Consider the following 15,548-nt stretch of genomic DNA (forward strand, 5'->3'; position numbering starts at 1 on the left):
TAAGTTTTAAGTTTCTTTAGTAAGTTCTTTTTCCCCTCTTTTTTCTTAAAATTTATTTGTTGAAGAAACTGGGTTGTTAGTCTTATAAAGTTTTTCCCATTTCAATTTTAGCTGATTGCATCCCCCAGGTGTCATTTAAATTGTTCTCTCCCCTATATCGTCTATGAACTGGTAGTTAGATCTAGAAGCTTCAGCTAATTCCAGTTAGATTTTTTTTTGCAAGAATACTTTAAGATGGTTTATTGCTTTAATTTTCATTTCTTTGATTACTACCAAGGTTGGATTTTTCTTCTAAGGCATATTGGTCATTTCTGCTAATTCTTGTGAATTGTCTTAGACTTTTCCATCGTGGTGGTGGGATTTTTTCATATCGATCTATAAAAGTTCTTTATGTGTTGAGTGAAGCAGACTGTCTTGTGCTATTTGTAGAGAATTTTTGTTTTTTAAGTTAAGGCTTCAGTTAAGCTCCTTTCCTATTTTGCTGTCAGAGGGATATCAAGTCCTAGAGCCTAGTCCTATTAGCCATTCTCACCCATGCCTTGGGGCCCACGGGGGGAAGCTCTCACTGTCCACCACCATTCCAGGTCTCTGTGGACATCTGTCTTCCATTGGGATTCTGCTTTTTGCTTTGGGTGGAAGAGGAAGACGCTGAAGGGCTATGGTGAGGATCACTGCATTTCTTCTTGCAAAAATGGATGTTGTGGGGAGTGAACCTCTCAAAGACAATCTGATTCAACGTACACAGTTGGGCTCTTGTTGGGCCTCAAGACAGGTGCAAAGATGTCATGTGTATAGGTCCCCTTTGCCCCATTCCTGTCCAGCCCCTCATTTTACAAAGGAGGCAGCTGAGACCCCCAAGATAGGAGGCCCTTAACTCATCACAGAACTGCCAGAACATAGTATAGACAGTGTCTTGCAGGTAGGATTCAAATCCTGTCCCCACTACCTACTAGCAGTGTAGTCCTGGGCATGTTACTCAACCTCTTTGATCTTTGGTTTTCTAATCTATAAAAAACGGATAAGTAAGAGTACTGAGCTCACAGATAGAATTAAATGAGTTAATGCATGTAGGCACTCAACAAAAAGCTTGGCCCATAATAACTGATCACAAATTGAAAGTAGCTTCAAATATAGAGTATGGTTGTGCCCATTCTAAAGGTGAAGAAACTAAGGATCCAGCAAGTGGGATTGGCTTGTAACAGAGCCCAGAGAGCCCGGTCAGCCCTGAGCCCTCTGTTTGCTTGTCGGAGAAGCCCCTCCCAAGCATCCCTTGGACTCCTGCACAGGTATAGTCCTAGAGCAGATGCCTCCCCATCTTGAGGAGACCTGGTCAGAGTGATCTAGTGAAAAGCACTGGCTCCAGGTGGAGAGGCGGGGCTGCAGGGGTTTTCACTGACCTGCTTAGTCTCCAGTCCACCTGGTGAATGACCTACACGGCATTTGCACATCATCTGGCAGTTCCAAGGCAACTTCAAATGCAGGATCCCCTTGGATCAACACAGCAGTCCCGCCAAGTAGACAGAGCAGGGCAGATCCCTCACAGACGAAGCTGAGTCAGAGGCAAAGAACACAGTTCAGTGGAGGTGGGACCGTGCCTCTGACTCCCAGACTTGTGAGTCCCAGACAGTGTGTGGAGAGAGGTTTATCCTGGATGGCTTCCTAGACCTCAGCATGGTGGGGGTTTAGGAATGTTCTAGTACTTTATAACCCAGTGGATTATAAATCACCATATTCCAAGGTAGAAGGAATCTGGTTTCCTGGATGGCCTTGGAGAGCGGAGCTGCCTGCCAGCCCTGACCATCAACCAGTCCACCTCTGAACTGATATGTGAGAAAGAAATAAACACATGTGTGATTGAGGGGGGCTCTTTGTTGCAGCAGCTCAGCTCGTATCCTCGCTTAACCAGACGCCGACTGTATTGGACTGACATCGGTAAGCTCTCAGAGTGATCGGCAAGGCTCAAATCCACATCTGGAAAATGACCAGAGAACAAGGGAGACAGAACATATCACTCCCAAAACAAAACAAAAATGTTCCTTAGCATCTGAGCTCCCTCTTAGGGGGCTCAAGGGTCCCTCTCCTGTTCTCAGCCAGAGCACATCCATAGACTAGAGTTCTTCATATAGTTGTTTGAAAATAGTGTTCTTCTGATTAAAAAATAAAACAAAAAAAACCACTGATGGTTTGGAATGAAGCACAAATTTTAATACAAATATCAAATGTGGTCAAATTTATTATCCTATTATATTGACTGTGGTCAAATAGAATTAACCCCCAAGTGCCAAGTGTGGCTGTGGTCAAAGCAGCACCTTTCAGGGTCAGAAATCCTTTGCGTTCTGTGCGCCTTCTTAGTGTTCGGATCCAGAAACAAAAGGTCTCCTATGCCTGTCAGTGGGGGAGGGCTGGGGGGGAGGCCCAGTGGCCGTGTCCCTTTAACTGGTGCCTGCACTAGGCCTCCCGTCTCCACTGGCAGCCTGCTCTCACCATATTCCACCCACGCCTGCCGTCCGGGGTGCACATAGGCCCTGAGCAGAAGCCAGGCCAGAGAAAACAACCCTGCATCCAAGAAGGTCCATTTCCCAACTGGCCAGGTCAGGGAGGGCGGGATCGAAGGAGGGAAGGGAGCACCGGGAACCACAGCCTTGGCCGCGCATGGTCAGTCGTGATAATCCTTCAGCTTCCCCCACTCTTCCTCTGGTCTGAGCTTCCCCAAAGCCCCGTGAAACTGGCGTTACCGTGAGCCCCTTTCTACTGGTGAGGAAGCGCGAAGGAAGCAAAGGGAGCCCTTGCCCAGTTCTTGCCTTGCTGGAGCTTCTGGGCCAAGAAGCAACTTGTCCTTGACTCATCCTGGTTCGGTCTTCGTAGCTAATTTTTGAGGCCTGAAAGACAGAGGCAACCCTTGGATGAGCTGCATCTGGCAGTGCCGCCCCCGCCCCCAAACCCGTGTTACAGACGAGGCAGCAGAGGCTCCAGGGAGAAGAAAGTTCCCACGGCCCTGCACCAGTTCGTGGCTGGGAACGGAGGTCTGCAGTGTGTTTTCTGCCATCATGCGCTGAGGTCAATGCCTTGAGCACCCACGTGGGGGAGGGAGCCGCAGCGCAGGGCGGCCTGGCTCTGCCCCAGCTCTCTCTCAGCAGAGCTCCTCCAGAGGCCTGGATGAGCTCACAGACAGTTGTGCAGTGCAACCCAGGGCGCAGCTGCGTCCAGATGTGATGGATTAGTGCTGTGTGATTTGGAGAGCAACCTCAGCCCAGCCTCTTCCCTGGAGGGGTTTGGGAGCCAAGTGAGACCTCATTGCTAACACGTAGAGAACAGGATGTTTTAGGCTGAGGGAGGGAGCAGATTCATGTTGTTCGTGACTTCCAGAGCTGGCAGAGCCCCACTTGGCCGGCAGGGTCATGTTGCTTCCTCTTGGCCTAAGCTGGGAGGAGGGGGAAGAGTATTTTAGGGTCTGGGAGGGGGCAGGTGGGACTCAGGGGAAAGTCTTGGCCTAAGGCCCCTGGGTGGAGCTTGCAGAGGGTGTGTGTGGGCCCGGACCTAGACCGGGAAAGACCCCCTCTTCCTTGACAGCCCTCTATTTGGGTGAAAACAGCTCTGCCTGCCCCCTCAAAATCTTTTTTCTCTAGCTGAGCACCCCAGCTTTTTCAGCTGACACAAAGGAGTCAAAATCTGGAGTCCCTTCACGGTGGCCCCCTTTAGCCCTGCCTCTCCCTGTCAAAAGCCTTCTCACGATGAATGGTCCAGAATGGAGCCCAGCCCTCCAGGTGGGGTCTCTCAGACCACCCACCCCCCGACACCCAACCTGAACATTTTGTATCAATGCACGAAGCCCATGGCTTCTGCTTTTTGCTAACAACCCCATCAGAGAACTGGCTTTTATTATGGAAAATTTCAAACCATATATACAAAAGTAGAGAGAATAGCAGAATTAACCCCACGTCCGCATCACCCAATTTCAACAGTTACCGATTTTGGCCAATCTTGTTTGCTCAATACTCCCACCCATGCCTCCTCCCACTCCCAGGCCTGGGTTATTTTGAAGTAAAGCCAAGACATCATAACATTTTACATGTAAATATTTTCAGTATAGATCTCTAAAAGGCTCCCTTAAAAAAAATAACCAAAGTTATAACATCCCCTCCCTCCCTAAAGTCAACAAGAAGACCATTGTTGTTTTTTTAAATACTTATTTTTATTTATTTTCTTTCTTTTTTTCTTTTGGCTGTATCAGGTCTTAGTTGCAGCACGCACGATCTTCGTTGTGGTGCACAGGCTCTGTAGTTGTGGTGCACAGGCTCTGTAGTTGTGGTGCACAGGCTCTGTAGTTGTGGTGCGTAGGCTCTGTAGTTGTGGTGCACAGGCTCTGTAGTTGTGGTGCGTAGGCTCTGTAGTTTTGCGGCACGCAGGCTCTCTAGTTGAGGCACATGAGCTCGGTAGTTGTGGTGTGCAGGCTTAGTTGCCCCACAGCACGTGGGATCTTAGTTCCCCGACCAGGGATCGAACCTGCGTCCCCTGCATTGGAAGGTGGGCTTTTTACCACTGGCCCACCAGGGAAGTCCCAAGACCATTGGGTTTTTTTTGTTTTTTTAAAAAGTTATTTATTTATTTTTGGCTGTGTTGGGTCTTCGTTGGTACGTGTGGGCTTTCTGTAGTCGCGGTGAGCAGGGGCTACTCTTCCTTGTGGTGCACGGGCTTCTCATTGTGGTGGCTTCTCTTGTTGCGGAGCATGGGCTCTAGGCACGCGGGCTTCAGTAGTTGTGGCTTGCAGGCTCTAGAGCGCAGGCTCAGTAGTTGTGGTGCATGGGCTTAGTTGCTCCGCGGCATGTGGGATCTTCCCGGACCAGGGCTCGAACCCGTGTCCCCTCCATTGGCAAGTGGATTCTTAACCACTGTGCCACCAGGGAAGTCCACCATTGTTTTTTGAAGAGGTTTTTCTAAGTTCAGTGGATGGACATAATGAAGGGGAGAATGTAAAAACCCAAACTGTTCTCCACAAAAGATGCTCAGAGTGGAAGGAAGTTTTGCCCCTGCACTTGGTTCTCGCCCCTGAGTGGAAGAGCTGAGATCCAGAGAGAGTTGAGACCAGGGACTCTCAGGGCATGGGGACGCTGGCAGAGCTCCAGAAGGCCAGCTGGCTGAGGTGGGGCCAGGGGAAGGCCAGGGTGCCTGGGGTCCAGTCGTTTGCTGACTGTGTGATCACAGACAAGTCACTCAGCCTTCAGAGTTATACATTCATCACCAGCAAAATAGCTCACTATCCTTACCTCAAGACCTGCCAACCTCCTGGGCAACTTTATATGTCCCCTCGGACAACCCAGCCAACATCGAGGTCTTACGAGAGTTTTGCCTCTACAAAGATCAAGTCCAATAACTCTTACCCCTGCTCTGCTTCAGATGCCCACAGCCTTGGTATTGTCACTGTGAAGCTACTCTACCTCTAAAAGCTAAAATTGCAATATCCCTTATCACTTGTTCCTTCTGTTACTCCCATCATCTCACTGAGATCTGCAGTGCCTTCAGCCCCTCCATTTCTCCCAGTTATTGGCCCCCTTATTGCCTTCTCCTTCGTTATTCAAGCTAGATGCCCGAGCTCGTCCCCTTAAGCCCTTGCTGGTCGAATCCTCAGTTCCTTTGCACTCTTGTTCTTCACCGCACTCAGGCCACAGACTCCCAGGTTTCAGCTCATCAGCCATCTGTCTCTGTTGCTGACACCCCCCTGCTGAGCTGCTGCGGGAGGGCTTCCTTGTGATGTCAGGTTGTTCTGCAGCATCCTCCTAACCGCCTTCCTCATTCTCCTCATCCCCTTTTGGAGCCCCCTCTTTATTCAAGCTTCTTACCCAGGGGCGGGCTGATACACTGGCTTCCGGAAAACAAAAAAAAGCATTTGTCAGTTTCCGTGGTGGAAATACTTTCACCATGGCTCCCATTTTAGTGGCTGTGTCTAACAACCCACTCACAGAATTCCTGATAATGCTTCACAGCTCGCTTTCCTTTCCTAACCCTACAAGAATTTTCAGCAGATGATTCCCCTCTTACTTTACCGAGTGAACAGAGGCCATCAGGTGGGACTCACTCAACTTCTTGGCCCTTTAAGTAGAACTTTTTTACCCATTTTTGCTGCGTTTCCTCTCTCTTCCTTCCACATGTGACCCCTACCCCCGCCACCATTTCTGGATTCCGTGGCCTCACATCTCTTCGGGAAATGCATTCTTTCAGTCCTCCTGGCTTCCTCCTGTCCTCAGGCTATAAGCATGGTTGTGTTTCTTCAATGCTTAAAAACCTGGAAACAACAACAATAAACAGTGCTTTAGATCACCTTGTGATCTGATCTCCCTTCCTTCACAGCCAGGCTTCATGGAAATGTTTTCCAGGATCTTAGTTTCCTCCTCCTGACTTTTCCTTCCCCTCTCATCCCACTGCGACTAGACTTTGCTCTGTCGGCACCTCTCCACTAAAAGCGCTGGGACGGCATTCAGCATCCACTTTTCTGTTGCTCTGAGTCCTTATCTTGCTAGACCTCCATGCTGCTTTAGGCCATACTGACTGCTTCATCCTTTTGAAAGCTCTTGGCTTCTCCTTGCTTCTGGGGCAGCATCCTCCTTTCTGTGTGTCCGTGTTCTCCAAGGACTCAGCCAACTCAGATGCCCTGCAGGTTATCTCAGAGCCACCAATACCGCAACTTGAGCTCAAACCCCGGGCTCTAAGACTTCTGGTGTGAAGGTTGGTGGTGTAAGGAACCAAGGAGGAGCCAACGTTGGGGAGGAAAATGATGTTGAACAAACTGAACCTCAGATATTCCGCTTACTAGCTGTGTGACGTTAGACGTATCATTTCACCTTTCTGTGCATCAATTTCCTTATGTGTAAATTGGGGGTAATAATTGGTTGTAGAGGTTGACTGAGTTAACACATTTGTTTAGCACTCACTCGTGTCAGATGTTACTAACTGGTCACCAATGTCAATTACGATTACTATTACTACAATATCTCCATGCATTTTCTTCCTCTCTTCCTACGGTTACTGCCTCCTTTCATCACTTCTTACACTGATTACTGCAGTAACTTCCTGCCTTCAAAGACGAATCTCTCCAATCCATTCTCTGTATTTTAAAAATTCACATATGACTGCATGACTCTCCTGTTTAAATAAACCCCAAAACAAGCATTGTGATTGGTTTATTAGGGCCCGGCCTTGTTTCCACGATCCACCTCTCCAGTCTCAACTCCCACCCACCCTGTACTTTCCAGCCACTTCAGGCTTCCTGAGGTTTGCTATTTCATTCCTATCTTTGCACATGCCGTTCCTTCTGGCTGAAACCTTTCCTCCCTTCCTTTTCTTACCCAGTTCAGGCAGCACCTCCTTAAGGAAGCCTACTTGGGTCTGTAGGAGACCATGGCCAAGTGAGTGAGTGGGGCAACCCTACACTCACACCCTGATCCACACTGAGCCTTCCTCTGCTTCTCTTTGGACTGTTTTTAGGACCCACCTCCCTTGAGCCCCATGTTTGCAGGAGTCTCTAATGTTACAGGGAAACCGAGGGCCCCACAGTGACAAGACTTGTTTTCCTACAGCTGCTGAACCCTTCATCCCCTCCCGAGGAGACCCAGCTCGGACTGCAGGGTGTGACAGACACATGGCTGTCCATGGCCGGTTAGACGTCATAGAGGAGGTAATGAGGGTGACCTGAGAGGGCATGCAGCTTCAGGACCACCTGCCAGGCTGGTGGCTTTGGAGGGTTCAGGCCGATCTTGCTTTGGAAAGTTGGGGAAATCTGGGCCAATCCTGTTCCCTGGCCACTATGTTAAACATCTCCTTGCCCTACCTGGGCTGTTAGGCTGTCCAGCCCCCAACAGACCCTGCCTCCCCTGGACCTTGCTTCCCACCAGCCAGAGATCTCTCCGTAATCACCAGATGAGAAGGTGGAAATTCAACTGCAGTGTTTTGTTACACAGCCACGGTTTGTAACCTGGGGTCCATAAACTTGTGTGGGGGAAAAAAATCGCACTTCATTTTCACAAACCTTTAGCTGAGATTTAGCATTCTCATTCGCTATAAATACAGACAACAAACTGCAGGAGTATTAACGGTACTGTGACTTTGTCAGCAATAGAAATCACAGATAATTTCATCCTATTATAGTCACTGTGAATATCTCAATATATTGTTTACTATCAGTATGTCAAAATTTCAGTAGTAAAAAGAAAAAAAAAAGAAAAAAAATTTCAGTAGTTGTTAGACCTGGTGTTAAATAAGTTAATACATAAATGTTTATATCAAAATTTAATTTTTAATACTAGTATTTTAGTGCAGTTTATACCCTTGGAAATCCTGTATGTTTTATTTTTCTCAATGAAAGCATTTTTCTGATGGTGGTCTGTAGGTTTCACCAGACTGCTAATGGGGTTCATTTGCGAAAAAAGTTAAGAACCCTGAATAAAGAAAATTTCAAAATCCCAATGCTGTCATTTGGCAGAATTGCCACCAGGGGGCGGGGTAACAAAAGGAATGTGAGCTCCCCGTGGTGACATCCTGAAAGGGAAAAAACAATCCCAGAGTCCCTCCAAGCCCCAAACCAATGACTGGGTAAAACCCCTGAGTGCCGGAGGCAGGAACAAGCAGCCTTAGAGAGTGAGCTCCTAGGATTTTGTTATCTGGGGAGCTGAGAGGCAGGCAAGGGCAGGGCCTCAACCAAGAGGAGCCAGGTCCCCTGGCACCCAGTTCTCTTCCCACTGCACCCTACTGGACTTCCAGGTGCTCCTTAGGATGTGGCTGATTAAGTGGGACTTGTCACCACTCTTGTCCTCTTGTCCTCTACTCCTCCCCCAACTTCTCTCCTTGCTTTAGACGGTGGAGAAGACGGTGGAGCACCTGGAGGCAGAAGTGAAAGGCTTGCTGGCTCAGCTGGAGGAGCTGGCCTGGAATCTGCCCCCGGGCCCCTTCAGCCTGATCCCCGACCTCGCAGAGGAGACGGTGAGCAGCTCAGGTAGCAGAGAGGACAGCCTCCAGGGCTGGGCAGCAGGGTGGGGACGGCTGCTCCACCCCCATGGTGTAGCCTGGACAAGCCAGGGAGGCTCCAGCTCCTCCTTGGGACAGAAGTGGGAGGCATCCTCCGGGCTCACCCCAAGTGTTCTCTGCCCCCACGCCCGGGGTTGCTGCAGCCCAGCATCGGGTAAGGGCACCTGGAAGAGTTCCACTCTCAGCACCACCCTGACTCAGAGCGGCTGCCTCCTTCCCTGGCCATTTACACACATCACAGCTCCTACCATCTCCCTTCTACTCCTATGACGCCACCAAACCCTATCAGGGAAGCCTGGCATCCCTCTCATTGGCAGTGGAGGGACTGCCACCTGCTCCCTCGAGCCCTGCGTCCTGGCACAGGAGTCCCCAGGGGACTGGGAGGGGAGGACAGGCAGCCTTCAGCACCCTGTTTGCTCACTCCGAGGCCGCCCCCCTTTCTTTCAGATCGCCTCTGAGCACCAGAGCAGGAGCCACCCAACAGCGGGCAGTGATACAACAGCTCTCCTCTGAGAACAGAGCCGTGCGCTCTGGCCTGCCGTCCTCAGCTTTGTGCAAAATAAAAGCTACTCCTTTGGTCCCCTCTGTGTCTGCCGACAGTGACCCCTGCAGCCACAGCCCCTTCTCCATCTGCTCCCATGCGCTGAGACTCACACCCCCTGCAGGCTCAGACCTGTACTTCCGCCCTCCTTACTTATAGGGGTGGACAGGGCAGGAGTTAGTTCAAGAGGTGAGGCACCTGAGGCGCAGAATCGTTAAGGCGACACAGTGGAAGGGCCCTCTGAGTAAACTTGTTACTCAAAATGTGGCTGTAGGTGAACAACAGGGGTGTCACCTGGGAGCATATCAAAAATGCAGAATTCGGGGCCCTGCCCAGACCTCCTGAATCAGAATCTACATTTTAATGAGATCCCCAGGGAATCTGTGTGCACATTAAAGTTTTTAAAAATGTTTCTGTTGAGATAAAATTCAAAATTTTAACCATTTAAAACAGTACAAATTCAGTGGGTTCATAATGTGTAGTCATCACCACCTTCTAATTCTCATCATCACCTTCTAATTCCAGAAATTTTCATCACCCCCAAAAGAAACCCTGTACCATTAAGCAGTCACTTCCCATTCCCCCTCCCATCCTCCCTTGGAAACCATTAATATTTCTTTCTCTGTGGACTTGCCTATGCTGGACATTTCATATAAATGTAATCATACATTTTGGTGTATGATTGTGTCAGACACAAAGCCTTTTGTGTTTAACTGCTTTTCGCTTAGCATAATGTTTTCAAGGTTCGTCCATGTTGTAGCATGTATCAGTACTTCGTTCCTGTTTATGGCTGAATAATAATATTCCATTTTATGGATATATCACATTTTATTCATCCATTCATCAAATCAGTGGATATTTGGGTTGTGTGCACCTTTTGGCTATTATGAATAATGCTATGAACATTCATGTATAAGTTTGTGTGGATATATGTTTTCATTTCTCTTGGGTCTATAATTAAGGATGAAATTGCTGAGTCAAATAGTAACTCTATGTTAAGTTTCTGAAGAACAGCCAAACTGTTTTTGCATAGCAACTGTACCAGTTTACATTTCTACCAGCAATGTATATATAAGGTTTTCAATTTTTCCTTATCCTCCCCTACACATCTTATTGATTACAGGCATCACACTAGGTGTGAAGTGGTTATCTCATGGTTTTAAGTTGCATTTACCTAATGACTAGTGATGCTGAGCATCTTTTCATGTGTTTGTCGGCTACTTGTATGTCTTTTTTGGAGGAAGGTCTATTCAAATCCTTTGCCCATTTTAAAAACTAGGTTGTCTTTTTGCTGTTGAGTTGTAAGAGTTCTTTATGTATTGTGGATACTAGGTTTTTATCAGATATATGATTTACAAATGTTTTCTCTCATATTCTGGGTTGTCTTTTTATTTTCTTTATAGTGTCCTTTGAAACAAGTTTTGATGAAATCCAATTTATCTTTGTTTTGTTCCTTCTTGTTTTGGTGTCATATCTAAGAATCCACTACCACATCCAAGGTTATGAATCATTTAATCCTGTCTTCTAAGATTTTTACAGCTTTAGCTCTTATATTTAGTTTTTAAAATCTATTTTAGGTTAATGTTTGTATGTGGTGTGCGGTGGGGATTCAGCTTCATTACTTGCACTTAGTTGAAGAGAATATTCTTTCCCCACTGAATAGTCCTGGCACCCTGTCAAAAATCAGTTGAGCATAACGTTTAGGTTTACTTCTCAATTCTATCCCATGGTTCTGTATGTGTCTTTATGCCAGTATCACACTGTTTGAATTACTATAGCTTTGTGGTAAGTTTTAAAATTAAGTATGAGTTCCCTGACTTTTTTGTTCTTTTCCAAGACTGTTTTGGCTATTTGAGGAACAGTTCCTTGCAATTCCATATGTATTTTAGGATCAGCCTGTCCACATCAGCAAAAGGCAGTTGGAATTCTGATATGGATTAGATTGAATCTGTAGATCAATTTTTAGAGTATTGCCATTTCCACAATACTGTCTTCCAATCCATGAGCATAGGATGTTTCGTATTTTTTGTATTTTTCAGTGTAAAGTCTTACACCACCTTGGTTAAATTTATCCTTATTTTATTCCTTTTGCAATGACTGTAAATGGAATTGTTTTCTTAATTTTACTTTCAGATTGTTCATTGCTAGTGCATGGATATATAAACGACTTTTTTGGTTGATCACATATCCTATCCTGCAACTTTGCTGAATTTGTTTACTAGCTCTAATGGGTTTTCTGTGGATATTTTAGGATTTTCTAGATATAAGATTATGTAATCTGTGAATAGAGTTTTACTTCTTACTTTCCAATCTGGATGCCTTTTCTTTCTTTTTCTTGCCTAATTACCCTGGCTATAACTTTGAATACAATGTTGAGTAGTAGTGGCAATAGCAGACATCTTTGTCTTGTTCTTGATCTCAAGGAAAAGCTTTTATTTTTTCACCATTGGGTATGCTTTTCGTAGATGCCCTTTATTTCAGGTTGATAGATTTTCCTTCTGTTTTTAGTTTCTTAGGTTTATTATTATTATATGTGAAAAGATGTTGGGTTTTCTCAAATGCTTTTTCTGCATCAATTGAGACCATCATGTAGTTTTTATCCCCCTTCATTCTGTCAATATGTATTACATTGATTTTTTACATATTGAATGCTCCTTGTATTCCTTTTGATAAATTCCACTTGTTCATGCTGGATAATCCTTATAAATATACTGCTAGATTCAGTCTGATAGTATTTCACTGAGGATTTTTGCACATTTCTTGTGGCTTTGGTATCAGGGTAATACTGGTCTCACAGAATGAGTTAGGAAGTGTTTCCCCCTCTATTTAGGGGGAAAGAGTTTGAGAAGGATTGTTGTTACTTTTTCTTTAAATGTTTGATAGAATTCACCAGTGAAGGCTCCTGGTTCTGGATTTTTCCTCGTTGGGAGTTTTTGATTACTGATCTCTTCTCATAGGTCTATTCAGACTTTCTATTTCTTCTTGAGTCAAATTTCAGACTTCGTGTGTTTCTAGGAATTTCCCCATTTCATCTAGGTTATCTAATATGTTGGCATACAGTTGTTAACAGTATTTTCTTATAATCCTTTACTTCTATGAAGCTGTTAGTAATGTCCTCACTTTCATTTCTGATTTTAGTAATTGAGTCTCCTCTCTCCTTTTTCTGTCAGTCTAAAGGTTTAATTTTGTTGATCTTTTTGAAGAAGCTTTTGTTTCATTGATTCTATTGTTTTTCTAGTCTCTATTTTGCTTATCTGCACTCTAATCTTTATTATTTCCTTCTTTCTGGTTGCTTTGGGTTTAGTTTGCTCTTCTTTTTCTAATTCCTTAAAGTGGGAGGTTAGGCTACTGATTTGAGATTTTTTTTTTTCTTTTTTAATGTAGGCATTTACAGCTATAGATCTCCCTCTGAGCACTGCTTTCACTGCATCCCATAAGTTTTGGGCTTTCATTTTAATTAATCTCAAAGTATTTCTCATTTCTTTAACTCACTGTTCTTTTTAAGTATGCTTAGTTTTCACCTACTTGTAAAATTTCCAGATTTCCTCCTGATATTTCTTTTAAATTTCATTCCATTGTGGTCATAGAAGATACTCTGTATGTATGGTTTGAATCTTCTAAAATTTATTTAGATTCTTTTGTGGTCTATCTGGAGAATTTTCCATGTGCACTTAAGAAGAATGCATATTCTCTTGTTGGGTGGACAGTTCTATATATGTCTGTTAGGTCTAGTTGATTTATAGTGCTGTTCAAGTTTTCTGTTTCCTTATCTTTTGTCTAATTATTCTATCCAATAGGGAAAGTGAAGTGTTGAAGTCTCCAACTATTATTGTTGGGACTATTTCTCCCTTCAATTGTCAGTCTGTTTCAAACTTTCTGGGGATCTATTGTTAGACGCATGTATGTTTACAATTGTTATATTTTGATGGGTTAACCATTTTATTAGGATATAATGTCCTTTGCCAATCTCTGCCTCTTAATTGGAGCATTTACTCCATTTATATTTAAAGTAATTACTAATAAATAAAGACTTGTACCATTTTGTTATTTGTTTTCTATGCCGTAATTTTTGGGCTCCTTAATTCCTCCATTATTGCCACATTTTATGTTAGATGGTTTCAAGTGCACCACTTGATTCCTTCTCTTTTACTATTTTTGTTATTTTCTGGGATTACATTAACATCTTAATTTATAACCAGTTTGAATTAATACCAAGTTTCAATAGTATACAAAAGCTTTGTCTCTCTCTATATGTCCTATATAGCTCCATCACCTGCCTTTAATGTTGTTATTGTCACAAATCACGTCCTTATACATTTTATGCCCATCAACGCAGTGTTATAATCCTTGTTTGGTGCAATTATCTTTTAAATCATATAGGAAAAAAAGAGGTGCTACAAACCAAAAAATATATATTAATACTGATGTTTATATTTACCTATGTTTATCTTTACCAATGTTTCATCTCTTCAGGTGGATTTGAATTACTGTCCAGTATCCTTTCATTTCAGTTTGAAGGACTTTCTTTAGCATTTCTCACATGAAAGGTCTACTAGCAAGAACCTGTCTCAATTTTTGTTCACCCAGGTATGTGTTAACTTCTTCATTTTTGAAGACTATTTTGCCAGATATAGGATTCCTGTTAACATTTCTTTTTGCAGCACACTGAATATGTCATCCCACTGCCTTCTAGCCTTTTTGGTATCTGACAAGAAATCAGATGTTAATCTTATTGAAGATCCCTTGTATGTGACAGGTCAGTTCTCTACTGCTGACTTCAGGATTCCTTGTTTTTCAACAGTTTGGTTATAATGTCTCTCAAAGTGGATCTTCTTAAAAATACTACTTGTGGTTCACTGAGCTACTGAGATGTGTGGACTACTGTCTTTCATCAAATTTCTAAGCTTTCAGCCACTGTTTCTTCAAGTATTTCTGCTTTCTCTCTTCTCTTCTATGACCTCCATTATGTGTACGTTGGTATACTTCATGATGATGTCCCACAGGTCTTAGGCTCTGTTAATTTTTCTTCATTCTTTTTTCTTTTTACTCCTCAGATTGGGAAATCTCAATTGACCTATCTTGAAGTTTGCCAACTCTTTCTTCTCCCTTCTCAAATCTCCTCTTGAGCCCCTCTAAGTGATATTTAAAAATTTATAATTGTACTTTTCAACTCCAGAATTTCTATTTGGTTCCTTTGTATAACTTCCTTTTATTGACATTCTCTATTTGGTGAGATATCATTCTCTTAGTTTCCTTTGGTTCTTTACACGTGGTTTCCTTTAGCTCTTTGAGCTTTTTAAAGGCAGTTGATTTAAAGTCTTTTCTTGTTAAGTCCAATATCTCGGTTTTCCTCAATTTCTATGAACAGATTTCTTGTTTTCCTGAGTATGGGTCATACTTTCTTGTTTCCTGGCATGCCTCAATAATTTTTGTTGAAAACTGGGCATTTTGAACATTATGTGAAAACTGTGGAAATCAGATTCTTCCCCCTCCCCAGAGTTTGTTATTGCTGCTTGTTGAATTTGTTGTAGTTTGTTTAGTGACTTTCTGAACTAGTTTTTTAAAGTCTGTATTCGGTGTGGTCATTGAAGTTTCTGTTCAGTTAACTCAGTGGTCACTAGTGATCCAACACAACTCCTTAAACTCCTGGAACAACCACAAAACCCCAAATTTCCCAGTCTTTACAAATGTGTTATGTGTGTGTTGGAGAAAGAGTATCTTTGGATACTCTGCCAGGCAGTCTATGACTCTGCCTGCTTCACTTTCTGCATGTGTAGAGCCTGAAGGTCAGCCAGAGGTGAGAGCTTACGGTCCTCTCAAGTCTTTTCTAAGCATGTGTCCAGCCCTAGGCATGTGTGTGGCCTTCTAGATTCCCAGGAATTAATGGGAGCACTCTAAAACCATTATTCCCCAAAGCATCACATCATCGGCCTTTGCTCCCCAAACTTTTCAATTTGTCTCCTGTTTGCCCCAACTGTTAGCCCTCTCTCCA

The 15,548-nt window shown here is 44.2% G+C and overlaps 1 protein-coding gene across 1 annotated transcript; it reads left to right on the forward strand.

Annotated features, from left to right (window-relative positions):
• Positions 1-5,099: 5,099 nt before the first annotated feature.
• PLAC9 (placenta associated 9) lies at positions 5,100-9,528 on the forward strand. The gene is made up of 5 exons (XM_065893920.1): positions 5,100-5,140; positions 6,427-6,477; positions 7,570-7,669; positions 8,845-8,970; positions 9,463-9,528. Exons 1-5 carry the CDS (start codon positions 5,100-5,102, stop codon positions 9,526-9,528), a joined length of 384 nt encoding a protein of 127 aa, XP_065749992.1.
• Positions 9,529-15,548: the final 6,020 nt, after the last annotated feature.

The sequence above is a fragment of the Phocoena phocoena genome, chromosome 16 (assembly GCF_963924675.1).
Source record: "Phocoena phocoena chromosome 16, mPhoPho1.1, whole genome shotgun sequence".
In the NCBI taxonomy this organism is placed as follows: Eukaryota; Metazoa; Chordata; class Mammalia; order Artiodactyla; family Phocoenidae; genus Phocoena; species Phocoena phocoena.